The sequence below is a fragment of the Orcinus orca genome, chromosome 2 (assembly GCF_937001465.1).
Source record: "Orcinus orca chromosome 2, mOrcOrc1.1, whole genome shotgun sequence".
Lineage (NCBI taxonomy): Eukaryota > Metazoa > Chordata > Mammalia > Artiodactyla > Delphinidae > Orcinus > Orcinus orca.
In genome coordinates this window covers 113289594-113311767 of record NC_064560.1, presented here as the reverse complement: position 1 = coordinate 113311767, position 22174 = coordinate 113289594, and the positions used below count along the sequence as shown (strand labels likewise).

At 40.9% G+C, this 22174-nt stretch overlaps 2 protein-coding genes across 5 annotated transcripts in view; one reads left to right on the top strand and one right to left on the bottom strand.

Annotated features, from left to right (window-relative positions):
• SLC28A2 (solute carrier family 28 member 2) overlaps window positions 1-22174 on the top strand; it is a 221766-nt gene that overhangs the window by 184752 nt on the left and 14840 nt on the right. The window lies entirely within an intron of this gene.
• GATM (glycine amidinotransferase) lies at window positions 2091-17251 on the bottom strand. 4 transcript variants are annotated; one of them, XM_004281266.3, is made up of 9 exons: window positions 17049-17251; window positions 15343-15561; window positions 9172-9367; window positions 8135-8325; window positions 7014-7151; window positions 6711-6875; window positions 5363-5426; window positions 4785-4901; window positions 2091-2828 (listed from the first exon to the last, which is right to left on the bottom strand). In XM_004281266.3, the coding sequence occupies exons 1-9, from the start codon at window positions 17115-17117 to the stop codon at window positions 2716-2718; spliced, it is 1272 nt and encodes a 423-aa protein (XP_004281314.1). In that variant the 5' UTR covers window positions 17118-17251; the 3' UTR covers window positions 2091-2715. The 4 variants fall into 4 exon arrangements, with proteins under 4 accessions (XP_004281314.1, XP_033264277.1, XP_033264279.1 ...); XM_033408384.2 differs by lacking the exon at window positions 2091-2828 and adding an exon at window positions 3910-4672 and having other exon boundaries at window positions 17049-17244; XM_033408386.2 differs by lacking the exon at window positions 15343-15561 and having other exon boundaries at window positions 17049-17243.

Genomic DNA, 22174 nt, shown 5'->3' with positions numbered 1-22174 from the left:
TCTTTGTTGAAGTAATCGTCTTATTTAATAACCATGCAAAAGGCCAATGCTAGAGACACGATGAGATGAGGAAAAGGGAAGAGTCCAGGATGGCTTGGCCAACTGAGTCAGTTGTGATAGTGTTGAGCCTGCGATGCCTTTGCACATCCAGATAATGTCCACAGACAGTTGGGAACAGGACCTGGGGCTCAGGGCCAGGCCTAGACTAGAAGATCCAGGCTTAGGGCCTCCCCTCCCACGTAGCCTCTGGGAATTACTGGTGGATATGCAGAGGGGAAGACCTGTGCACAGGTGAGATAACCCGGGAGGGAGAAAGTGGTACCTCAGAAACCCAAAAGAGGAGAGACCTTCAAAGGAATGGTCAGTAAGGCCTGAATTGTACCCACTGGAAATGACACTTGGGTCAGGGTTCTCAGCAGTACACTGAAGCAATAAGGTAGAAATCAGATGGCAAGAGATTGAAGAGTAAATAAAGGGTGAAAAAGTGGACATATCAGTAGATGTATTCTTTCTGGAAACTGAGCTCTAAAAGACAGTGACATTGCCAGAGGGATAGTTTTTGTTTTGAAGATTATTTTGAACATGACTATTTGCTGAGGGAAAACACACACACACACACACACACACACACACACACACACACACACACACACACACACAGAGGCTGGAGTTATAAGAAAGATGATAACTGATGAAGCCAGTTCCTGAAAGAGGAGAGAAAGATTAGAATCTAAGGACAGTTGTGTGGATTAGACCTGGTCAAAAGGTTCACCTCTTTCTCTGCAGTAGTGAGAGAAGTGTCTTTGTAGAGGGTTGAGAAGTACAGTTGAGTGATGAGAGGAAGACCCAACTTTTCTCTTTAGAAGCTTAGCTAGTACAGGCAAGGAGAGAAAGAATTTAACCAGGGAATGCAAATGCAGGTAAATCTATAGAGAATTGGAGCAGAAAAGCTGAGGGAACTGACACCTGACCGCCTCTATTTTCTCTGTGAAAAATGAAGCAATATGATAAGAGAACAAAGTGAAGGTCTGGAATAGCCACTGAGGAGAATGTGGAGGGGTGTGTAATAGAATTGCAGAGTAGTATTTAAACCCAGGAATATATCCCCTAACTGTGCACCAGTCCACATGATTGTAAGGTTTCTTTTTTTTACGGGCCTCTCACTGTTGTGGCCTCTCCCATTGTGGAGCACAGGCTCCGGACGTGCAGGCTCAGTGGCCATGGCTCACGGGCCCAGCCGCTCTGCGGCATGTGGGATCTTCCCGGACCGGGGCATGAACCCATGTCCCCTGCATCGGCAGGCGGACTGTCAAGCACTGTGCCACCAGGGAAGCCCCTGTAAGGTTTCTTAAGCAGGATTCAGTCGAGTGTAGAATGGGCAGGTATTTCTGTGGTGCGTGAAAAAAGACACTAGGCTACAAAGGCAAGGTCGAAACCCATGACCACTTCAAAGTACACCTCCCCCCATCCCCACCCCACAGATTTTTCATGGGTCAAAATACTGAGTATCTAGAGAATGGAGACTTTTTTCCTCTTCTGGGGCCTAGGATTAGTCCCTTATATTCAGAAGACATTCAGATATTGTTGCTGATTGGATTAATTAATAAATAAAATCTGACTCTGCTAAACATTTCTGAATACAAGCATTAGGTTTAAATTTTTATCTACTGGGGGTGAATATATTGAATAATTCAAAGCATTAGAACACTGTTTCAAGAGCTATATTCCCATAATTTACTTATGCTTAAAATGATTAGACTGATGCCAAACTCTAATAAAACCCATTCTGTAACACAAAAGTTTATTAGAATAAAAATACATGTACCGTATCCAATGTTAAAATTATTTCACATCGCATGTAGGTTTTACCTCCATTAGTTTTTTTTTAATGCTTTTAAAGACTGTGCTTTAAATAATTTGCACATCTGTAAACAAATCTTAGATGACCAAAGATGCAATGTATCCACTAGATACTGAACATCAAAATTTAGGAATTGGAACTGATAGTTATATCCTATTGCACTAAATATTCCTCTAAAATTCTGGACAGAGAAGAAAAAAGAGATTAAAATAAATCACTTGAAATGAGGTAAGTTGTATGAAAAGGTTTTTAATAGCAAATATCACCAATGTTGAGATGAGAATATTAAAAATATTCATGGAAAATTCACTTAAATTTTTGCAATAGTCTAGGTTATTTTTAAAAACAAAAAATTAAAAATTACCAAAATTCCTTATTAGAAAAAGAGACAATTACTGGTTCTATAAGATCTGTATACATTCTGAGTCTTTTATTTAGAAAAAAGAAGTGATACAAACATTCACAAGTTTAGCAAAAAGGAAAAAAAAGTGACTATTAGGACTAACATTTCAAGCTGCCTTTTGGAAAGAAAATTAAAAACAGAGGTAGATGGTTAAATATATTAGTAGCCAAGTTACTCAAATGACTAATTTTTGTTTTGGTAGACATTCACCAAATTTTTATGCTTGAAGCCAAACAGTAAAATATTTAGGAGAAGAGAGTAAGATCTAGCACAGGTTATTTTCCTTTTATCAAAGAAAAATAATAAAAATAAACCAGGCTTAAGACCCCTGTTATGGATATGATTGTATAAAGTACTACAGTTCATGCACTTTTTAAAGCAGGAGAATGAACCTTATCCCTAAGCTTCCTAGTTTTATTTGAGGCCAAGCCCCAAGCCCCAGCAGGCCTGGTCAATCAAAGTAGGACTGTAGGGTGCCTCGGCGCCGGACATCGCAGGTCCAGCAGTGGAAGCCTCCTCCCAGGGAATTGGCATTACGAATGTTAACCTTAATGGTACTGATACCTGCATGGAAAGAGAGAGACGTGGCCAGTTAGATGGACTCACATGAAGATTCTTCTATAGAAATGAGCCTAAAAATGGGTAGGAATACTGTGGTTCTAACCCTTAAGTCCACCCCAGGATAGTCTTTCAATTTTATTCGTCAATTATATTTCATCTAATCTATTCCACTCCTAATATAAAACCTTCACCAGAAAGTCAGCAGAGACTCTGAAGTCTATTTTGTTCTATTGACTATTCACAAGTCAACAGGTTTCATGAGTGGATATATCTGACAAATGTTCAGAAACAATCCAAATAGTAAAATTTCAAGGCCTTTTAACTACTTTGTCAGACTGTTTCTAATTTTACCATGTCAATTTAGTAAGAAAAGTATAATTTAGCCAACCTGAAAAGTTGACTTTACCTACCCACATATAAGCAGAGTTTATCTGACACAATTAGCTTGACCAGGCCACCTTAAGGAAACAGTGGAACAGAACTCATCTGGGTTGTATGGTCATACAGGTATCAAAGCTACTCAGGCAATTAGTTTAATCCAGCACCATTTGTATTAATATGGTTATGATGTACATGGCCCAGTCAACCAATGGTATTTTGGAAGAATCTGTTGTGTTTGGCATAATGGGGTTTTAAAAAGAAAATCTATTCTCCTCTCTCAGGGAATCCATTATTTTGAGAGGAAAGCTAAGCTACAGAGTTGCTAAAGGGCCCACTGGTATAGTTAGAAAGGCAGCATGAGTCATCTGGAAAGCCTTTCATGAGAAAGTAAGACTGAGCAGGGCTTTGAAGAGTAAAAACAGGGTTTGGACACAGGTTCAGGAGTGGGCTTGGGATAAGAAGTGGGCTTTTAACCATGAGCATGTGTTTCCTGATAGAAAGACATATCTATCTTAGTCAGATGGCTAGAGCCATATAACCTTGAACTGGAGAGAAGTTAATTTGCTTTAACAAGTTCCCTATGTTCAAAAAGACTGTATTAAAAACAAAATTATAAATCAGATATTTGGTACTTAATAATATTTTAAGTTGAGAAACAATAAAATCTTAAAGGACAGGAAAGTGAACCCAAGCAACTGGCTTATTTAACAAAAGCCACGAAAAAAGAAGTGGGATAGCATTACAGGTGAAATCATTAGACTGGGCTCAATCTAAAACTAATGGGCTAATCTTTCTAAACTGATACTTCATTAAAGAGGTATGTTTCAAAGGGGCAAACAATATCTTCTGAGTAGTACACCTGAAATATAAGACATAAATCAAAACATGACTTGATTTCAACAAGTGTACTGCCTGGCTTTATTTGACACTTAGGATACATCACGTAGAATGATAGTGATAAACACACACTTCTGCACCCTAATAACAGCCATATGAAAATTCTTTAAATGCTTTTCTCAGTATAGAATAACTGGTCTAAATTTTGAATACCACGATAAGCAAATTCCCACCCAAGTAATAACCAGTTCTGCTTTTTAGTTCAAAGCTGAAATGATTTACTGACATCCTCTATTGTATTTCATTATTTTGTTCACAGTGCTTATCACACAGATAAGTCACTTCTATATCTGTATCCTTATACGTCCTTTAAAATATGTAATGACAAATTACTTTTAAAGGACCCCAACAATTTCTTATTTGGCGAAGGGCCAAATCATCTATATGCTTATCTGCAAAGGGGTAGCTCTCCACACTTGGGCACCAGGAAGTTAGATAAGTCATGGAAGACTGATAAACTTATTGCTCAGGGGGTGTCTAAGGAGCCTGGGATGCATCTCCAACCTTTTGAGGTTGTGATTGTTGAAAAGAAGTATATTGTCCATCTACGAAATAACAACTTGGTACTTCTAAAAGGAACAGAAATTTAATTAGATAAATCATACATCAGACCTAGCATGTCATTTCTTCTCATTTAATATTTTTGAATATGAACATGTTTCATTTATGCTGGGTACATACCCAGCTTTTCAAACATCTTTTGAATCGGGACTTCGTTGGCATCCACCATAACACGCTTTTCATCTAGCATTAAGACATTCATGGAAAGCCATTTGGACGACATCCAGAGTGGGTGATCTAAAAACAGCAATAACCGTTAAATCATGTCTGCTGTTATTCTTGGTTAAAGCAAGGATTCAGAAGTGAAGAATATTCAAGTGACAGCTCAATTCTTTCAATAGTTCAGTTTCCCTGTGAAAATTTATTTTAATCTTAAGACTATCTGTAAATGTTATGAATCAATCCATACTCATTACACATTTGAATTTCACCTTGTTGTCTTTAAAAAGCCATTTCTTGCTCTCCGTCAAATTGTTTTGTACTGATTTTTCCTGTCTTTTCATTTTCATTTTCTATGGAAGGAGAGGTTGTGAACACAAGTCCAGCCTTGTTCTAGTACCCGTAGTGCCAAGCACCAGTTTACTGCTTACCAGAGAAATATTCTAAATTGCTAATATGCAGGCTGCTGTCTATAGGTGAAAGATTCTTGGCCACTGAAGTAATTACTTTAGGCTATGAGTATACAAAAGTAAACATACCATCTGGGATGACTGGTATTGGAGGAGTAACTATGGTCCATCCTGCTTTCTTGAAAAGATCAATCTGCAAGACCAAAATAAAAAAAACCCCCCCAAACCCAAAGAGGCTTAAATCTATAGATACTATTCTTATCATTCTTGGTCTCTGATAGCCCTTATGATTAATAATTCTTTTTGAGAAGCTGTCTTCTCAACTGCCAAAATTTAAAAATTAAAATTTCAAAACATTCGGATGATTTTGTCTGAATCTTAGTTAAAATGTACATAAAGTCCTCAGATTGCCAGATTAAAATTAAAAAGTAACAGAAATGTTAAAGCTTTTAAAAATATTCTTGTGCTTTTCACAGGTTTCAGAGATTTTTTAAAAGACCAAAGATATTTTCCTTGAGAAATTCTCATTAAAGAAAATGAAAATATTTCCTCTTACTTAGTTGTAAGAAAACAAAATATGACTATGTCAAACCCATAGTCCATCCACTTCATAGTCTGTCACTTTGCGTCTGTGACCATGGTATAAAGACAGATGTTAGGAATATACTCCCAAAGAACCATAACTGTCCCTAGTGACCTATTATAACCCAACCATCCCTAGTTCACATACCCACTTAGTATATAAATTATATTAAATAAATATTTAATAATATATATAATTGATTTATGTAAATTATATATAAATAAATTAAAATGAAGTGAATAAGTAATCTTGGTCATTGGTCTAAATATATAGAATAGAAATGAACAGTGATACGGTAAAATAGTGAATTTTGCAATGGCGCACTGCAGCCCAGCAAATAACACAAAATCACTCACCGCCCAACTGGAAGTAGGGGGCAGTGGGCAGAAGTAGGAGGCTGCAGGGGGGGATAGACCTGCTGCAGTGCAGTGGCTCTGCTCCTCCCCTGCAGGGTGGGCCTGGCTGAAGGGAGCCCCACTGGAGAGGGAAGAAGACACCCACTGCCTAGTGGTGTTACCCCAGACATGCAGAGATCATCTTGTTTGCAATTCATCTGCTGAGGAACCTCAGCTGCAAGTTATGAGATAATACCACTCTGTTCAATAAAAACACACACATACGCACAAACTTGAGGCTCTGACAGCAGCAAGCAGCCAAAGTCAGAGTCTGATGACACTACACTAATTATCACGGCTACAGTGTATATTTCTGAGTGTTGGACATCCTGTAGTAAATATAACATAAGCAGTCCAATGTTTGATCATAATAATGTGAGCATTGCTGAATCTGTCGTTTAGAACCATTATGAAATCACGGAAGTGCTTAAAATAATAGTGGCAATTCCTTCAGTTGCCAAACTCTCTTGATTTTCCAGAGTCCTAAGAACTCCCCTACCTGGTGACATGGTCGGTCAGGATTGGAAAGCACGAGACCGGGCCCAATGATATTGAAGGTGGCATCAATGTGCATCGGATTGGGGTCTTTAAAGGAGATGATATGCACTCTGTAGTCTGGAGCGAGATGCTTACGCATCCATTCAATGCCCATGTAGTTTGTCACCTGAAAATAGAAAAGGAGACATAAACCTATAAAGATTTGGTTCTATGTTTAGATAACTAAAAATAGGATGAAAATATTTTAATTTTGGAAATTTAAAATATAATAAAGTGAGAAGTTTCCGAGGTAGCCTTTATCCACCTGGCTTCTCTGTGCAAAGATGTCTCTTCCAGCTCGAATGAAGTCAGCAGCATCAAAGCACGGCTCGAACTCAGTCGTCACAAATTTTCCCTGAGCAGCCAATTTGTGTCTGTCTTCTACAGAATGGATGGGGTAATCCTGATTGGAACAAGAATGAACACACACAGTGCCTTGGTTCGTGAAGAGATGACTCATAGGGCCTTCATTACTAAGAAAATTAGTTCAACATCATCATTTCCTGAAATACTACGGCCCTGTTCTAGACTGAAACAGGCATGGGAAGATGTAGGCCCATGCTAAGCAAACCGAAATAAACCAAACCACCAACAAAAAAATGAAAAACTAGGCATGACAAGTTCCTGATACTTGGAAGCAGGTGGTACAGAGGCAGTAATGAAACTGAAAATATTCCATGACCCATCCAATGATTTATGTATCTATCTACAGTACTGAAAATCTGCAAGATGAAGTCATTCTGTTCTTTTGAAAAAGGAGGTTGGCCCTGAGCCTAGCTCATACCATAAAATGCGATGCCATGCATCCGCTACCAAATTTGACTGGGTATGCGGTTGGGTAATAGATTCATTACTTACTTATGTCTTTAAACCCATAAAGGGTTTAAAGAAATTTTCATTTTTTGACTCCTTCTATAAGTGATCAAATAGTAAGTGATCTAATAAGAGACATATACTTCCTTTTACTGTGAATATGGCCTACAGACCAAATTCTTTTTCTAGAAGAGGCTGGAGTTCAGCCTAGTGACTGTTCTGTCTCCACCAATGAATAGCTGTGCGCCTTTAGACAAGTTTTCCTCCCTGTAATGGAATGAAACTACTCCCTCATGAGGTTGTTGTGAAAAGTAAACAGGACTGAGGATGTAAATAAAGTACTTAGTTCAAGATCTGGCACATGGTAAACACCAATAAGTGTTAGCTATTATTATTACTGTTATTATAACTTATCATTTACTGTTATTTTCATCATAAAACAATCAGTTTTCGAAAAGTAGGTCATCTCAGCTTCTGAAATACATAATAAATACAAGGTATCAGAGAATCTCTCAGTCTCTGTGGATTGTTTAGAAAAGTTACTGATAAGCTCTCCCATAACTGGGGACTTACCTGGTCATAAAGCTCATCAGCCATTGTGGGCTTAGGAGCTGTTGTCCACTTGGCCCCGCGGCGGAAGTAGTCTTTGATAATTGCTCTGTACGCGCGGTACTCAAAGAAGCGAGCGCGCCAGGCCATGGGAGCCTCGATAATCTCATTTCCCACAACTATCAGGATGTCTCGAGGCATCGCAGCATATAAACCTGTCAGGCCAGAAAGTTTCAGAGCAACTTCAGTGATGCTAATTTCCAAGACAGAAGAGTCTACATCATGTGATTTCATTCTTTGGTAAAAAAATAAAAATTACAGAAAACCTATACGTGTATATGTACATAATTTTACGCAAATGAAAAAATATTAAATGATACATCCTAGACTGTTAACATGAATTCTGTGTGGGGATGATGAAGCCAGGCCAAATAGAAAAAATAAAAAAAGAAAAGAGAAAAAGAAGCATCTCTTGGTCAAAGACATCTTGAACCACCAAGTTTTCACCTTTTGTAACTCCTAACAGAGTTTTTCAGGGAATATCAGTACCACAAGATGAAAATTGGGCCAAGGATCACTTATACAACTGTAAATTAGAACACACCGAACTCTGCAACTAAGGAGACCACCTGCCACAACTAAGACCCAGCACAACCAAATAAATAAATAAATATTAAAAAAAAACACAAACACTGAACTCGGGCACAAAAACAATCCTGCAGCAGTGTCAGTTAAAAATAAGATGGGAATGTTTCTGTTCCCCTTTTAATTTCTCTTCTTGAGGAAAATTAAATGGAATCCACTGGTCTTATGTAAGGAAATGCTCATGAAGTTTAGAAAAACTGCTTCTTTCAAGGAAATTCTAGATTTACAATAGAGTTTAAAATGTGTACATCTAAGTCTTACCAAAAAGAACCAAACTGTTCCTAAATAATCTTTAAAGTTTTGAAGGATTATTAAAACAAAGGGATCTCTGAGAAATAATCAGAGCTTTCTCCTTACAGATTGAGAGAAATTAAAAAATTAAGACTCTAGCAGTTAAAGTATCCAGTATCACTTACCCGTAGACTCAAAATCAGGAGTTTTATACTTCAAGGACCAGTCAATGGTGTCAGGCCTCCTCACTGTCACTCCTTCCATTTTTAAAATATTGCACATTTCTTCAATTTCGGCAACAGCCTTTTTCAAATGATCTTTGGGAAAATGATGGCCCCCATACTTTTGGTAAAAAGTCCAGTACTTTTCATATGTGTTGGCCTAGAACCAGAAGAAAGTAAGTGAAATACTTACAGGAAAAAATTACAGCTCAAGATAGGTTCATAGGTTGTGAACAATTACTTGTATAACTTACTGGAATTGAGACTGAGACCACATCTGGTGCAGTGTTCATCCCCAGAGCCAAGCACACTGACTCTGGGAAGACACTCAATATTTGTTGAATGAAGATCTCTAAATTCTCTGGATGTTTTGAGACCTTTTGTTCCTTCTGCCTGAGATCTCATGCCTTACCACTCACAGCATGTCTGCCCTCACATGGGCTTGGAACGCTCTTGGGCCACTTTTTACATGCTTCATAGACAAAATAGGACATGGACGCTCCCATTAGACAGTCTCAATGAAATCAAATAAGAGAACAAACAAAACAGCTTAATAAAAGCACACCTATACGAAGATAAAACCATGGGCTACCCAGGCATCCCAGAATTCTGTCTAAAAAACAGCACTTCAAGATACTTTGTAGGAAAATAGGACACTGCTCCCTTAAAGGTTAGGGACATACTCTCAACTATGCTTTGTTTCTCTTAAAAAGCCATTATTGATTATTTTCTCATTCAACAGAATCACCACTTGGCAAACCTGTGCAGCGGTGCAAGTCTACCTTTAGTGCTTCCTACACTTCCCTGCCAAAGTGTCTCTCCCCACCAACCTCTCTTCTCCCAATCCATCTAAGCTTTCATAGTGCTTCAGGTCCTTTCACCATAAAAAGAAGTGATTTGAGGGCTTCCCTGGTGGCGCAGTGGTTGAGAGTCTGCCTGCCGATGCAGGAGACACGGGTTCGTGCCCCAGTCCGGGAAGATCCCATATGCAGCGGAGCGGCTGGGCCCGTGAGCCATGGCCGCTGAGCCTGCACGTCCGGAGCCTGTGCTCCGCAATGGGAGAGGCCACAACAGTGAGAGGCCCGCGTACCGCAAAAAAAAAAAAAAAAAAAAAGAAGTGATTTGATAAGCAAATCCCCAAATTTTTAAGTAGCTGAAAAACAAATCTTAACATTTAGGAAGTGTCCAAGGGTTATACGCATTTTAAAAGACAACTGAATGGAAAGCGGTTGAATGCTTTAAAAAGGCTCAATCAATTTGCTAAAAATTACTATTGAATTAGGGTAGGTACAACAACTATAAAATACTGGTTTTCAAAAGTGGAACAGTCTGGAAGGATTCTTCATTCAGATTGTTTTCCATGTGCAAGGTTCTCAGTCAAATTAAAAAATACATTGGGAAATGTAGGAGACACACATGGATATAATTTATTAAGACACACAAAGCAGAATTCCAATCAGAAGATCCAAACGCTAAGAAAAAGCCTTGGACCTTCATCAAAAGATTGGCAAAGCAACGTACATTTATATGTTTTAAGTTTTTAAAAAATGTTTAAAGCAGGTATTTTTATTTTATTCTTATTTTTAACATCTTTATTGGAGTATAATTGCTTTACAATGGTGTGTTAGTTTCTGCTTTATAACAAAGTGAATCAGTTATACATATACATATGTCCCCATATCTCTTCCCTCTTGCGTCTCCCTCCCACCCTCCCTATCCCACCGCTCTAGGTGGTCACAAAGCACCGAGCTGATCTCCCTGTGCTATGCACTGCTTCCCTCTAGCTATCTATTTTACGTTTGGTAGCGTATATATGCCCATGCCACTCTCTCACTTTGTCCCAGCTTACCCTTCCCCCTCCCCGTATCCTCAAGTCCATTCTCTAGTAGGTCTGTGTTAAAGCAGGTGTTTTTAAAGTGTTTCCTTATATCATTGATTAACCAACCACTAGTCCTAATCATGTCTGATGAGGTTTCCATTATTACAAATCAGATAACTTCAGACAGTGGTAAGTGCCATAAAGAAGGGGAAACTGGGTAATGAGACAGACTATCTAGATGTCTAGCTCTTTAATGGTCAAAGACCATGTCTCTTCCAGATTATATGTCTCTACTTCCACTTTCACCTCAGCCTGATAAATATCAAACATATGGAAGCAGACCTGCCTCTTGTTAGTTCAATTAGGCTGGAGCTGAGCCTGCTGGGGAGGGAATAAGAATCTGAAAAACAGGTCTTCAGCAAACAGAGAGAGATGCCAGTGAAGCTCTAAAACAGGGGCTGGCAAACTAAAGTCCATGGGCCAAATCTGGACTGCTGCCTGTTTATGCAAATAAAGTTTTATGGAACATAGAAATACTCATTTACATATGGCCTGTGGTAGTTTTGCACTACAGTGGCAGAGTTGAGAGTGGAGTAGTTGTGACAAAGACCTATGGTCTGCAAAGCCTGAAACATTAATTATCTGGCCCTGTAAAGAAAAACCTTGCCAAACCCTGTCTAAATGATCAGTTAGTTGCTTTACTTTTGAAGATCTATAGGTAAACAATAAGCTCAATTTCTGGCCCATGAAAAATGTTATCAGAATTAAAAATTTGATTGCTTGTTAAGATCAATCCACTCTTTTAAAACACAGAACAAAACAAGAGCACTCTACTGTTTTCTACTCCTAGGAGGTCCTGCAGTAGCAACCAGAGGAGAGGATAATAATGACTCTTTATATTCCTCTCAGACACATCCTGGTACTACTCATCCATTCACCACTTCCTCCTTCTCATGCCAGGCACATCTCTAACGGTCCACGAGGGGACAAGAAGTCTTTGAAAATTTAACACTGGGTGAAATAGTTTCTGCTGCACAGCCATGTTTTCTTGCTGGACACATTCCAAAGTATCCCATGTGACTATTTGTGCAGAGTGAAGCTTGCTTGATAAATATAAACTTCCCTGGGAGAAAAAAGTTGTTTGAACAAGTGTGAATTCTCTTGTATAGTTCATACTCTGGCTAAGGTTGGACAAAGTCTGAGTGATCAGGCCAGACTACATTTTCCAAGAGATAGTTGGAAATTATTTACACTTCCTTTACAACCCTGCTAAGTAAGTTAGCAATCATTTACCAAGTGTCTGCAAGATAAAAAAACACTATATTAAATGCTTAGCATGGGATGTTTTTAATAATCTTTTGCAGACATGTGGCTGCACTCCTAGAAACCTGATAGTCTTTCAGAGCCTAAAATCCTTTAGGGGTGTTTGCAAAGTGAATTTTAAATACTGTCTTTGGAAGGCTAGGAAATCTCAATAGAAACATTATTTATCCAGCTGCAAACTGGTATTACATTAACGTTAATCGACTTTGTATTTTTTTTATTAATTTTTATTGGAGTATAGTTGCTTTACAATGTTGGGTTAGTTTCTGCTGTACAGCAAAGTGAATCAGCTATACGTATACACATATCCCCTCTTTTTTGGATTTCCTTCCCATTTAGGTCACCACGGAGCACTGAGTAGAATTCCCTGTGCTGTACAGTAGGTTCTCATTAGTTATCTATTTTATACACAGTAGTGTGTATATGTCAATCCCAATCTCCCAATTCATCCCACTCGACTTTGTATTTTTAAAAGGTCCTTTTATCAAGGGCTTTAGAAAAAAAAGACAAAAGCAAAACAAAAAGCACATATTTGATGGAAAGTATTCACCATGTTTGCAGAATAAAAAGCCACAAAGCTTTCAAAAATTGTGCTTCCTGATGACTATGTTCCTCATTCCCATAAAATTTTTCTAGCACTTACATCTTCCAACATATCTTATGCTCTGCCTATAAATGGTTTACTACACTATTTTATATTTCATTGGTCCCAAACTGATTAATATGTCTGTGTCATTTTTCTCCAACTAGAAGGTAAGACCTTCTAGTTGGCCATGCATGTCTTAGATTTAATTTCCTCTCCCTCGATACCTAGTTTCTTATGTGTCATAAAGCAGAAATAACCAGACAAATGAATGAAATCAATACCGCTAAAGCTACTATTATCTACAATTATTATACCCTCAACAGACTTGGCAAATTGCATCCATACAACTATAATGAGTTGTAGTTTTGTCCTTTAAAAATAAGTAACATGTAACCTTTTACCTTCCTATTTAATCTCATTAGGTAGATAGCAACCCTCTTAATATCTTCATTTTAGTGAGGCCCAGAAATTTGTGGAATCAAGATCACAAGGTCAAATAGCTGATTAACTGAGATTAGCTAATAAGCTTTTATCAAATACCTAATTCAATCCTGATCTCCTGACTTCAGCCTGGCACACCTTCCAAAAGTCCATGAAATTTCAAAATCTAAAATCATAAATCAAGTGACAAAGAACTCAAAATAATGTCTTAGAATTCTGATTCCGTAAGATCACATGATATAAAAGTCAATTATTCTAAAGACAAATAGAAGGATAAATTATTGCTTGAATTTGAAATTTAATTCCACCCAATTAAAATGGTTAGGGGATGGGACTTCCTTTCAAGAAAAGACTTCAGGGCTTCCCTGGTGGCGCAGTGGTTAAGAATCCGCCTGCCAATGCAGGGGACACGGGTTTGAGCCCTGGTCTGGGAAGATCCTACATGCCACAGAGCAGCTAAGCCTGTGCGCCACAACTGCTGAGCCTGCCCTCTAGAGCCCGCGAGCTACAACTACTGAAGCCCACGCGCCTAGGGCCCGTGCTCCACAGCAGGAGAGGCCACCGCAATGGGAGGCCTGCGCACCATAATGAAGAGCGGCCCCTGTTCACCACAACTAGAGGAAGCCCGCGCCCAGCAACGAAGACTCAACACAGCCAAAAATAAATGAATAAAATAAACTTATTAAAAAACAAAAGACTTTAAAAAGATCGTGCCTTTTTAAAACATGTGGATGATACATAAATTAATCTGTTCATCAAAACCAAAGGTAGTTTCAGAACAACTAGAAGAAGTTATGACTTTTTCTATTACCTTCTCTTCAAGGTCTAACTCAAGAATTATTTTCTTCGTTTAGGAAGAAGACTTCCTAACTATTCAGCATTTGGTCATTGCTTTTCCCTTAGCTCTCCTGGTATTTGAATTCAACTGCCTTGACAGCTAGTTGCCATAAGATACTTAGTATTAGTCTTCATTTCTATGTAATAAACATCATACCTCTCCAAATGGAAAACAAGTTCTTTTGTGCTAATAACTCTGGAGCCCTGAGCCCACGTGCCGCAACTACTGAAGCCTGCATGCCTAGAGCCCGTGCTCCGCAACAGGAGAAACCATCGCAGTGAGAAGCCCACGCACCGCAGCGAAGAGTAGCCCCTGCTCACCGCAACTAGAGAAAGCCCACATGTAGCAATGAAGACCCAATGCACCAAAAAATAAATAAATAAGTAAATTTATAAAAAAAAAATTAACTCTGATAGAAGCTAGAGGTGGTTTAGAGAGTGCAGCAAATAGGGGAGACCAGTTAGGAGTTCACCGCAATAGTCCAGGCAGTAGATGAGATCCTGACCTAAGGCAGTAGCAGAGGGATGGAGGTAAGGTTCATTTTGATAAAAGACTTGTTCGATCTTGGAGAATGGATGTGGAGGATGTGACTGAAGGAGAAATAAATAAAAGTTTTAGCTTGAATAAATAGGAATGCCCAAAACTGAAAGGAAGGAATGAAGAACGTCCCAGTTTTGCAGAGTGGCTGCCAGCTGAACTCAAATGTGCCATGTTTGAGGTCCAGTGGCAATATCCAACAAGGAGTTTAACGTGTTCATATGGACAGAATTCAGGAGAGAGATCTGGACCAGAGTGGAGGGGTGGGAGGAAGCTATGAGAACAGCTACAGTGAAATTCTGTTCAGCCCAACATTACAGACCGTAAAGGAAGAAGATGTGAGGAATAGGGAAAGAACTAATATCCCCCCACCCCCCGAAACGGTCTCCCCAAACCTGAAGGAGGGAGTAATCATTGGTGTAGATAGTGTCAAATACTGCAGAGATGCCAAGTAAGATATCATCAGCCACTGGATCTGGGTAGTCTTGGGTAAGCTAAAGTGAACACAGTTACAGAGGAGAGTGGGAGCAGAAGCCAGACTGCAGACCATGAGGAATGAACCCGCTCAGACATGAGAAACCCTGGCTTTACCTTCACCTCCACAGTGAATGGTGGAACACAGGCATTTTCTGCTCTGCCCACTATCACTTCCTCTAAGGGGTCCCATTCGTTGTAAGAGGAGACAGGGCAGTCCTTGGGCAGAGGATCAGTGGCCTTGTCGTCAGCTGCACAGGAGTTCCGGGAGGAAGCCGTAGCTGCCTGGGTGCTCTGGAAAGTTCGCTGCACCCATCCCGTTACAGTTCTTCCAAGCTTCCAAGAACAAAGAAAAGATTATTGTGTGGTCCTGCACAGTACTTGGGGGAGGGGGAAGTAGAGGTAGGATGAAAACCCAGGATAACACAGCCAGGCATTTAAAATCTTTTAGGAGAATGTAAACCGAGATGTTAGTGGATAGGTGGGTAGTGGGGTTACAGATTTTACTTTTGTGTTTATTTATACATTATCTTTTTATGTATTATGTTAATTGGTATAACTCTTTAAAACTTCTCAGAAGATTTTGTCCCCAACGACCATACACCCCCATTTATATCTCGGAATGGTTTTCTGCAATCAGGCCTTAAGCAAGTTTTCTGCAGATGATGGGTCACCCTTCTTCCCAGAAAACCACAGAAAGTGGCTCCGGATCTCCCTGCCAAGTCCAGCTGGGGGAGGGAGCCTCCTGTCCCTTTCAGTACCAAAGGTTACTAGTATTAGGATCCTCTCCCCCCGCCCCACGCAAATGAAACTATAGAAGCATTTTAAATGACTTTATCTTTCAGAATAATCAGCTTCAAACCATCAGTTTGTCCTCACGGACACACACTTCACATTATTTGGCACTGCAATTATGAGAGAGTGACCAAGTATCACAGGCTTATTTTACAGATGGTCCACAGTACCCTAGGCAAGATAAGGATTAACTAACCCAGGTACAAACTTAAACAACTAGGAAGGAGATCTAAGAACTTCAAAAAAGGCTTTTGAAAATGTAGAGCCCATAAACTCTAGATCAGGGAGAGTCCCTCATACACTAGGCAAACCTCAACCCCACAAATCTCTATCCGGTTCTGTTAAAAGCCTCAGGAAGGAGGCAGGAGGGGAGCCAGGGTGGAGACTAAAAAGCAGGAGGGGGTGACAGCTGTTCTGAAACCAGTTGCTGGCGGAAGCCAAACTGCCTGGCTATTCCCGTCCCAGGAGCTAGGGAGGGTTTGGTGCAGGCGCGTGCTTGCATACCAGGAAAGAGGAGGGCAGGACCGGGCACAAATCTGGGTACAGACCGAACTCGCTCCAACTCCTCTCGCGACTCGGGACTACACGTTACGCTTGGAATGAGCCTGCTCGCTCCCCCTCCGTCCCCAAGTCCCACTTCGCCCTTTCTCCCGTCCATCCACGGTACACGCATGCCCAACTCTCCGCCCACCCATAGCGACGAGCCGCCAAAAGGCCGCCCTTTTTCACTAAGCGGTGTTGCTTGTCGCCCTCGCCCCCTCCGGCTGGGGAGGGCGGCGCCCCCCGCACTGACGGCCAACGCAACCCGAGGCGCGTAGACCGCAGCTGTGCCCACTGGGTGTGGCCCCAACGCACGCCCCCTTCCCCTGGGACACCGCCAAGCTTCCGGCAGCCGGCAAAGGCTCCTGAAGCCGAGCTTCCAAGGGGGCCCAGAAAGGACAGGGTCGTGCAAGGCTGGCGGGGGAAAGCCAGGAAAGGAGAAGGGGAAGAGAGCACGCGGCTGCCCGATGAGGCGGCGGCGCACGCACCCGAGACCCGATGTAGTGCACCGCTTCGGCGCCGCGGCTCCCGCCGCGCAGACACCGCACCCGCAGCATCGTCTCGTGCCCGCCTGGTCCACAAGCCGACTGTGCCCAGCGCTCGGCCACCTCCTTCCGAGTGCCCCGAGAGCGCGCCCGCAGCAGGGTGTCCTGGTGCTCGGCCTTTTGTAGCCTCGCCCTGCCCCGGCCGCCCCCCCTCCTCCCGCGCTCCCCCCTCCTCCCGCGCGCCCCATTGGCTGCCGGGAGCAGGTGGCGGGGCCGCGGAGCGCACGGCTGCGCGCGGGGCCGCCCGGGAGTTAGGACGGCAGGGAGAGCGGACGCGGGGTCAAGTTCCCCGGGCTGGCCCTCTGTTAGCTTGTCAGTCCGCCCACTGGTTTCTGCCGAGCTCCGCCAGCCCCGCCCGGGTCCGCCGAACCAGGCCCCCAGTCTCAGGGACGGGGAGGAGGACGCGATTTCTGACGAGTCAAGTAATGATATATACATGTATGGTTTTAAATTTACATTTATGGATTTAAATATGCAAAGCGTGAGTAGAGTCTCACGTTTAAATTCATCTCTGTGCACTGATCCACTCCCCTCATTTTGCAGTGAACGAAACCACCTCAAGTTTAGGTGGCTTCTTAGGGCAACACCGGGATGGAGCCTGGAGGGGACCAAGTCTGGAACTCCGGTCATCCGCTCCCCAGGGTGCTGCGTGGTCCACCCACTAGCCTGTTACGTGTTCTTCGGAATACTTGTCGTTTCATAGTCTTCGGCCATGTGTCCCTGGCTTGAGAAACTCAGTCATGAAAATAGAGATAAATGTGGGCCAGGGGCTTCCCTGGTGGCGCAGTGGTTGAGAGTCCGCCTGCCGATGCAGGGGACACGGGTTCGTGCCCCGGTCCGGGAAGATCCCACGTGCCGCGGAGTGGCTGGGCCCGTGAGCCATGGCCGCTGAGCCTGCGCGTCCGGAGCCTGTGCTCCGCAACGGGAGAGGCCACAGCAGTGAGAGGCCCGCGTACCGCAAAAAAAAAAAAAAAAAAAAAAAAAAAAAAGGTAAATGTGGGCCAGAAATGAGGGAGGACTACAGGGAATTTTTTCCCTTCTATCTCATGTATTTAAATTTTGTTTCAATTTGATAAAGATACATTTCTTAGAAAAGTAGCTCCCAAACAGTGCAAAGTTTTAATTGCTGCAGATTTGTGCAAAACTAGAGAACTCGGTTTAACATTTATATTGTTAGAAGGAGAGGGGACAGAGAGTATTTCATGTCTGTGCCTACAATATATGTAATTACTTATTTTTAATAAGTAATTAAGAGCTGTCATTTTTTTTTCAGATGGGTTCTTTTTTTTCTACACCTTTATTAGAGTACAATTGCTTTACAATGATGTGTTAGTTTCTGCTTTATAACAAAGTGAATCAGTTATACATATACATATGTTCCCATATCTCTTCCCTCTTGCAACTCCCTCCCTCCCACCCTCCCTATCCCACCCCTCCAGGCGGTTACAAAGCACCAAGCTGATCTCCCTGTGCTATGCGGCTGCTTCCCACTAGCTATCTATTTTACGTTTGGTAGTGTATATATGTCCATGCCTCTCTCTCGCTTTGTCACAGCTTACCCTTCCCCCTCCCCATATCCTCAAGTCCGTTCTCTAGTAGGTCTGTGTCTATTCCTGTCTTACCCCTAGGTTATTCATGACATTTTTTTCCCTTAAATTCCATATATATGTGTTAGCATACAGTATTTGTCTTTCTCTTTCTGACTTACTTCACTCTGTAGGACAGACTCTAGGTCCATCCACCTCATTACAAATAGCTCAATTTCGTTTCTTTTAATGGCTGAGTAATATTCCATTGAATACATGTGCCACATCTTCTTTATCCATTCATCCGATGATGGACACTTAGGTTGTCTCCATCTCCGGGCTATTGTAAATAGAGCTGCAATGAACATTTTGGTACATGACTCTTTTTGAATTATGGTTTTCTCAGGGTATATGCCCAGTAGTGGGATTACTGGGTCATATGGTAGTTCTATTTGTAGTTTTTTAAGGAACCTCCATACTGTTCTCCATAGTGGCTGTATCAATTCACATTCCCACCAGCAGTGCAAGAGGGTTCCCTTTTCTCCACACCCTCTCCAGCATTTATTGTTTGTAGATTTTTTGATCATGGCCATTCTGAAAGGTGTGAGATGATATCTCATTGTAGTTTTGATTTGCATTTCTCTAATGATTAACGATGTTGAGCATTCTTTCATGTGTTTGTTGGCAGTCTGTATATCTTCTTTGGAGAAATGTCTATTTAGGTCTTCTGTCCATTTTTGGATAGGGTTGTTTGTTTTTTTCATATTGAGCTGCATGAGCTGCTTATAAATTTTGGAGATTAATCCTTTGTCAGTTGCTTCATTTGCAAATATTTTCTCCCATTCTGAGGGTTGTCTTTTTTTTTTTTTTTTTTTTTTTTTTGCGGTACACGGGCCTCTCACTGTTGTGGCCTCTCCAGTTGTGGAGCACAGGCTCTGGACGTGCAGGCTCAGCGGCCATGGTTCACGGGCCCAGCCGCTCCGCAGCATGTGGGATCTTCCCGGACCTGGACACGAACGCATGTCCCCTGCATGATCAGGCGGACTCTCAACCACTGCGCCACCAGGGAAGCCCTGAGAGTTGTCTTTTGATCTTGTTTATGGTTTCCTTTGCTGTGCAAAAGCTTTTAAGTTTCATTGGGTCCCATTTGTTTTTTTTGTTTTTATTTCCATTTCTCTAGGAGGTGGGTCAAAAAGGATCTTGCTGTGATTTATGTCATAGAGTGCGCTGCCTATGTTTTCCTCTAAGAGTTTGATAGTTTCTGGCCTTACATTTAGGTCTTTAATCCATTTTGAGCTTATTTTTGTGTATGGTGTTAGGGAGTGATCTAATCTCATACTTTTACATGTACCTGTCCAGTTTTCCCAGCACCACTTATTGAACAGGCTGTCCTTTCTCCACCGTACATTCCTGCCTCCTTTATCAAAGATAAGGTGACCATATGTGCATGGGTTTATCTCTGGGCTTTCTATCTTGTTCCATTGATCTATCTTTCTGTTTTTGTGCCAGTACCATACTGTCTTGATAACTGTAGCTTTGTAGTATAGTCTGAAGTCAGGGAGCCTGATTCCTCCAGCTCCATTTTTCGTTCTCAAGATTGCTTTGGCTATTCGGGGTCTTTTGTGTTTCCATACAAATTGTGAAATTTTTTGTTCTAGTTCTGTGAAAAATGCCAGTGGTAGTTTGTTAGGGATTGCATTGAATCTGTATATTGCTTTGGGTAGTAGAGTCATTTTCACAATGTTGATTCTTCCAATCCAAGAACATGGTATATCTCTCCATCTATTTGTATCATCTTTAATTTCTTTCATCAGTGTCTTATAATTTTCTGCATACAGGTCTTTTGTCTCCTTAGGTAGGTTTATTCCTAGGTATTTTATTCTTTTTGTTGCAGTGGTAAATGGGAGTGTTTTCTTGATTTCACTTTCAGATTTTTCATCATTAGTGTATAGGAATGCCAGAGATTTCTGTGCATTAATTTTGTATCCTGCTACTTTACCAAATTCATTGATTAGCTCTAGTAGTTTTCTGGTAGCATCTTTAGGATTCTCTATGTATAGTATCATGTCATCTGCAAACAGTGACAGCTTTATTTCTTCTTTTCTGATTTGAATTCCTTTTATTTCCTTTTCTTCTCTGATTGCTGTGGCTAAAACTTCCAAAACTATGTTGAATAAGGGCGGTGAGAGTGGGCAACCTTGTCTTGTTCCTGGTCTTAGTGGAAATGCTTTCAGTTTTTCACCATTGAGGACGATGTTGGCTGTGGGTTTGTCATATATGGCCTTTATTATGTTGAGGAAAGTTCCCTCTATGCCTACTTTCTGCAGGGTTTTTATCATAAATGGGTGCTGAATTTTGTCAAAAGCTTTCTCTGCATCTATTGAGATGATCATATGGTTTTTCTCCTTCAATTTGTTAATAAGGTGTATCACGTTGATTGATTTACGTATATTGAAGAATCCCTGCATTCCTGGAATAAACCCCACTTGATCATGGTGTATGATCCTTTTAATGTGCTGTTGGATTCTGTTTGCTAGTATTTTGTTGAGGATTTTTGCATCTATGTTCATCAGTGATATTGGCCTGTAGTTTTTTTACTTTGTGACATCCTTGGCTGGTTTTGGTATCAGGGTGATGGTGGCCTCGTAGAATGAGTTTGGGAGTGTTCCTCCCTCTGCTATATTTTGGAAGAGTTTGAGAAGGATAGGTGTTAGCTCTTCTCTAAATGTTTGATAGAATTCGCCTGTGAAGCCATCTGGTCCTGGGCTTTTGTCTGTTGGAAGATTTTTAATCACAGTTTCAATTTCAGTGCTTGTGATTGGTCTGTTCATATTTTCTATTTCTTCCTGATTCAGTCTTGGCAAGTTGTGCATTTCTAAGAATTTGTCCATTTCTTCCAGGTTGTCCATTTTGTTGGAATAGAGTTGCTTGTAGTAATCTCTCATGATCTTTTGTATTTCTTCAGTGTCAGTTGTTACTTCTCCTTTTTCATTTCTAATTCTATTAATTTGAGTCTTCTCCCTTTTTTTCTTGATGAGTCTGGCTAATGGTTTATCAATTTTGTTTATCTTCTCAAAGAACCATCTTTTAGTTTTATTGATCTTTGCTATCGTTTCCTTCATTTCTTTCTCATTTATTTCTGATCTGATTTTTATGATTTCTTTCCTTCTGCTGACTTTGGGTTTTTTTTTGTTCTTCTCTCTCTAATTGTGTTAGGTGCAAGGTTAGATTGTTTATTCGAGATGTTTCCTGTTTCTTAAGGTAGGATGGTATTGCTATAAACTTCCCTCTTAGAACAGCTTTTGCTGCATCCCATAGGTTTTGGGTCATCATGTCTCCATTGTCATTTGTTTTTTGGTATTTTTTATTTCCTCTTTGATTTCTTCAGTGATCACTTCGTTATTAAGTAGTGTATTGTTTAGCCTCCATGTGTTTGTATTTTTTACAGATCTTTTCCTGTAATTGTCTCATAGCATTGTGGTCGAAAAAGATACTTGATGCAATTTCAATTTTCTTAAATTTACCAAGGCTTGATTTGTGACC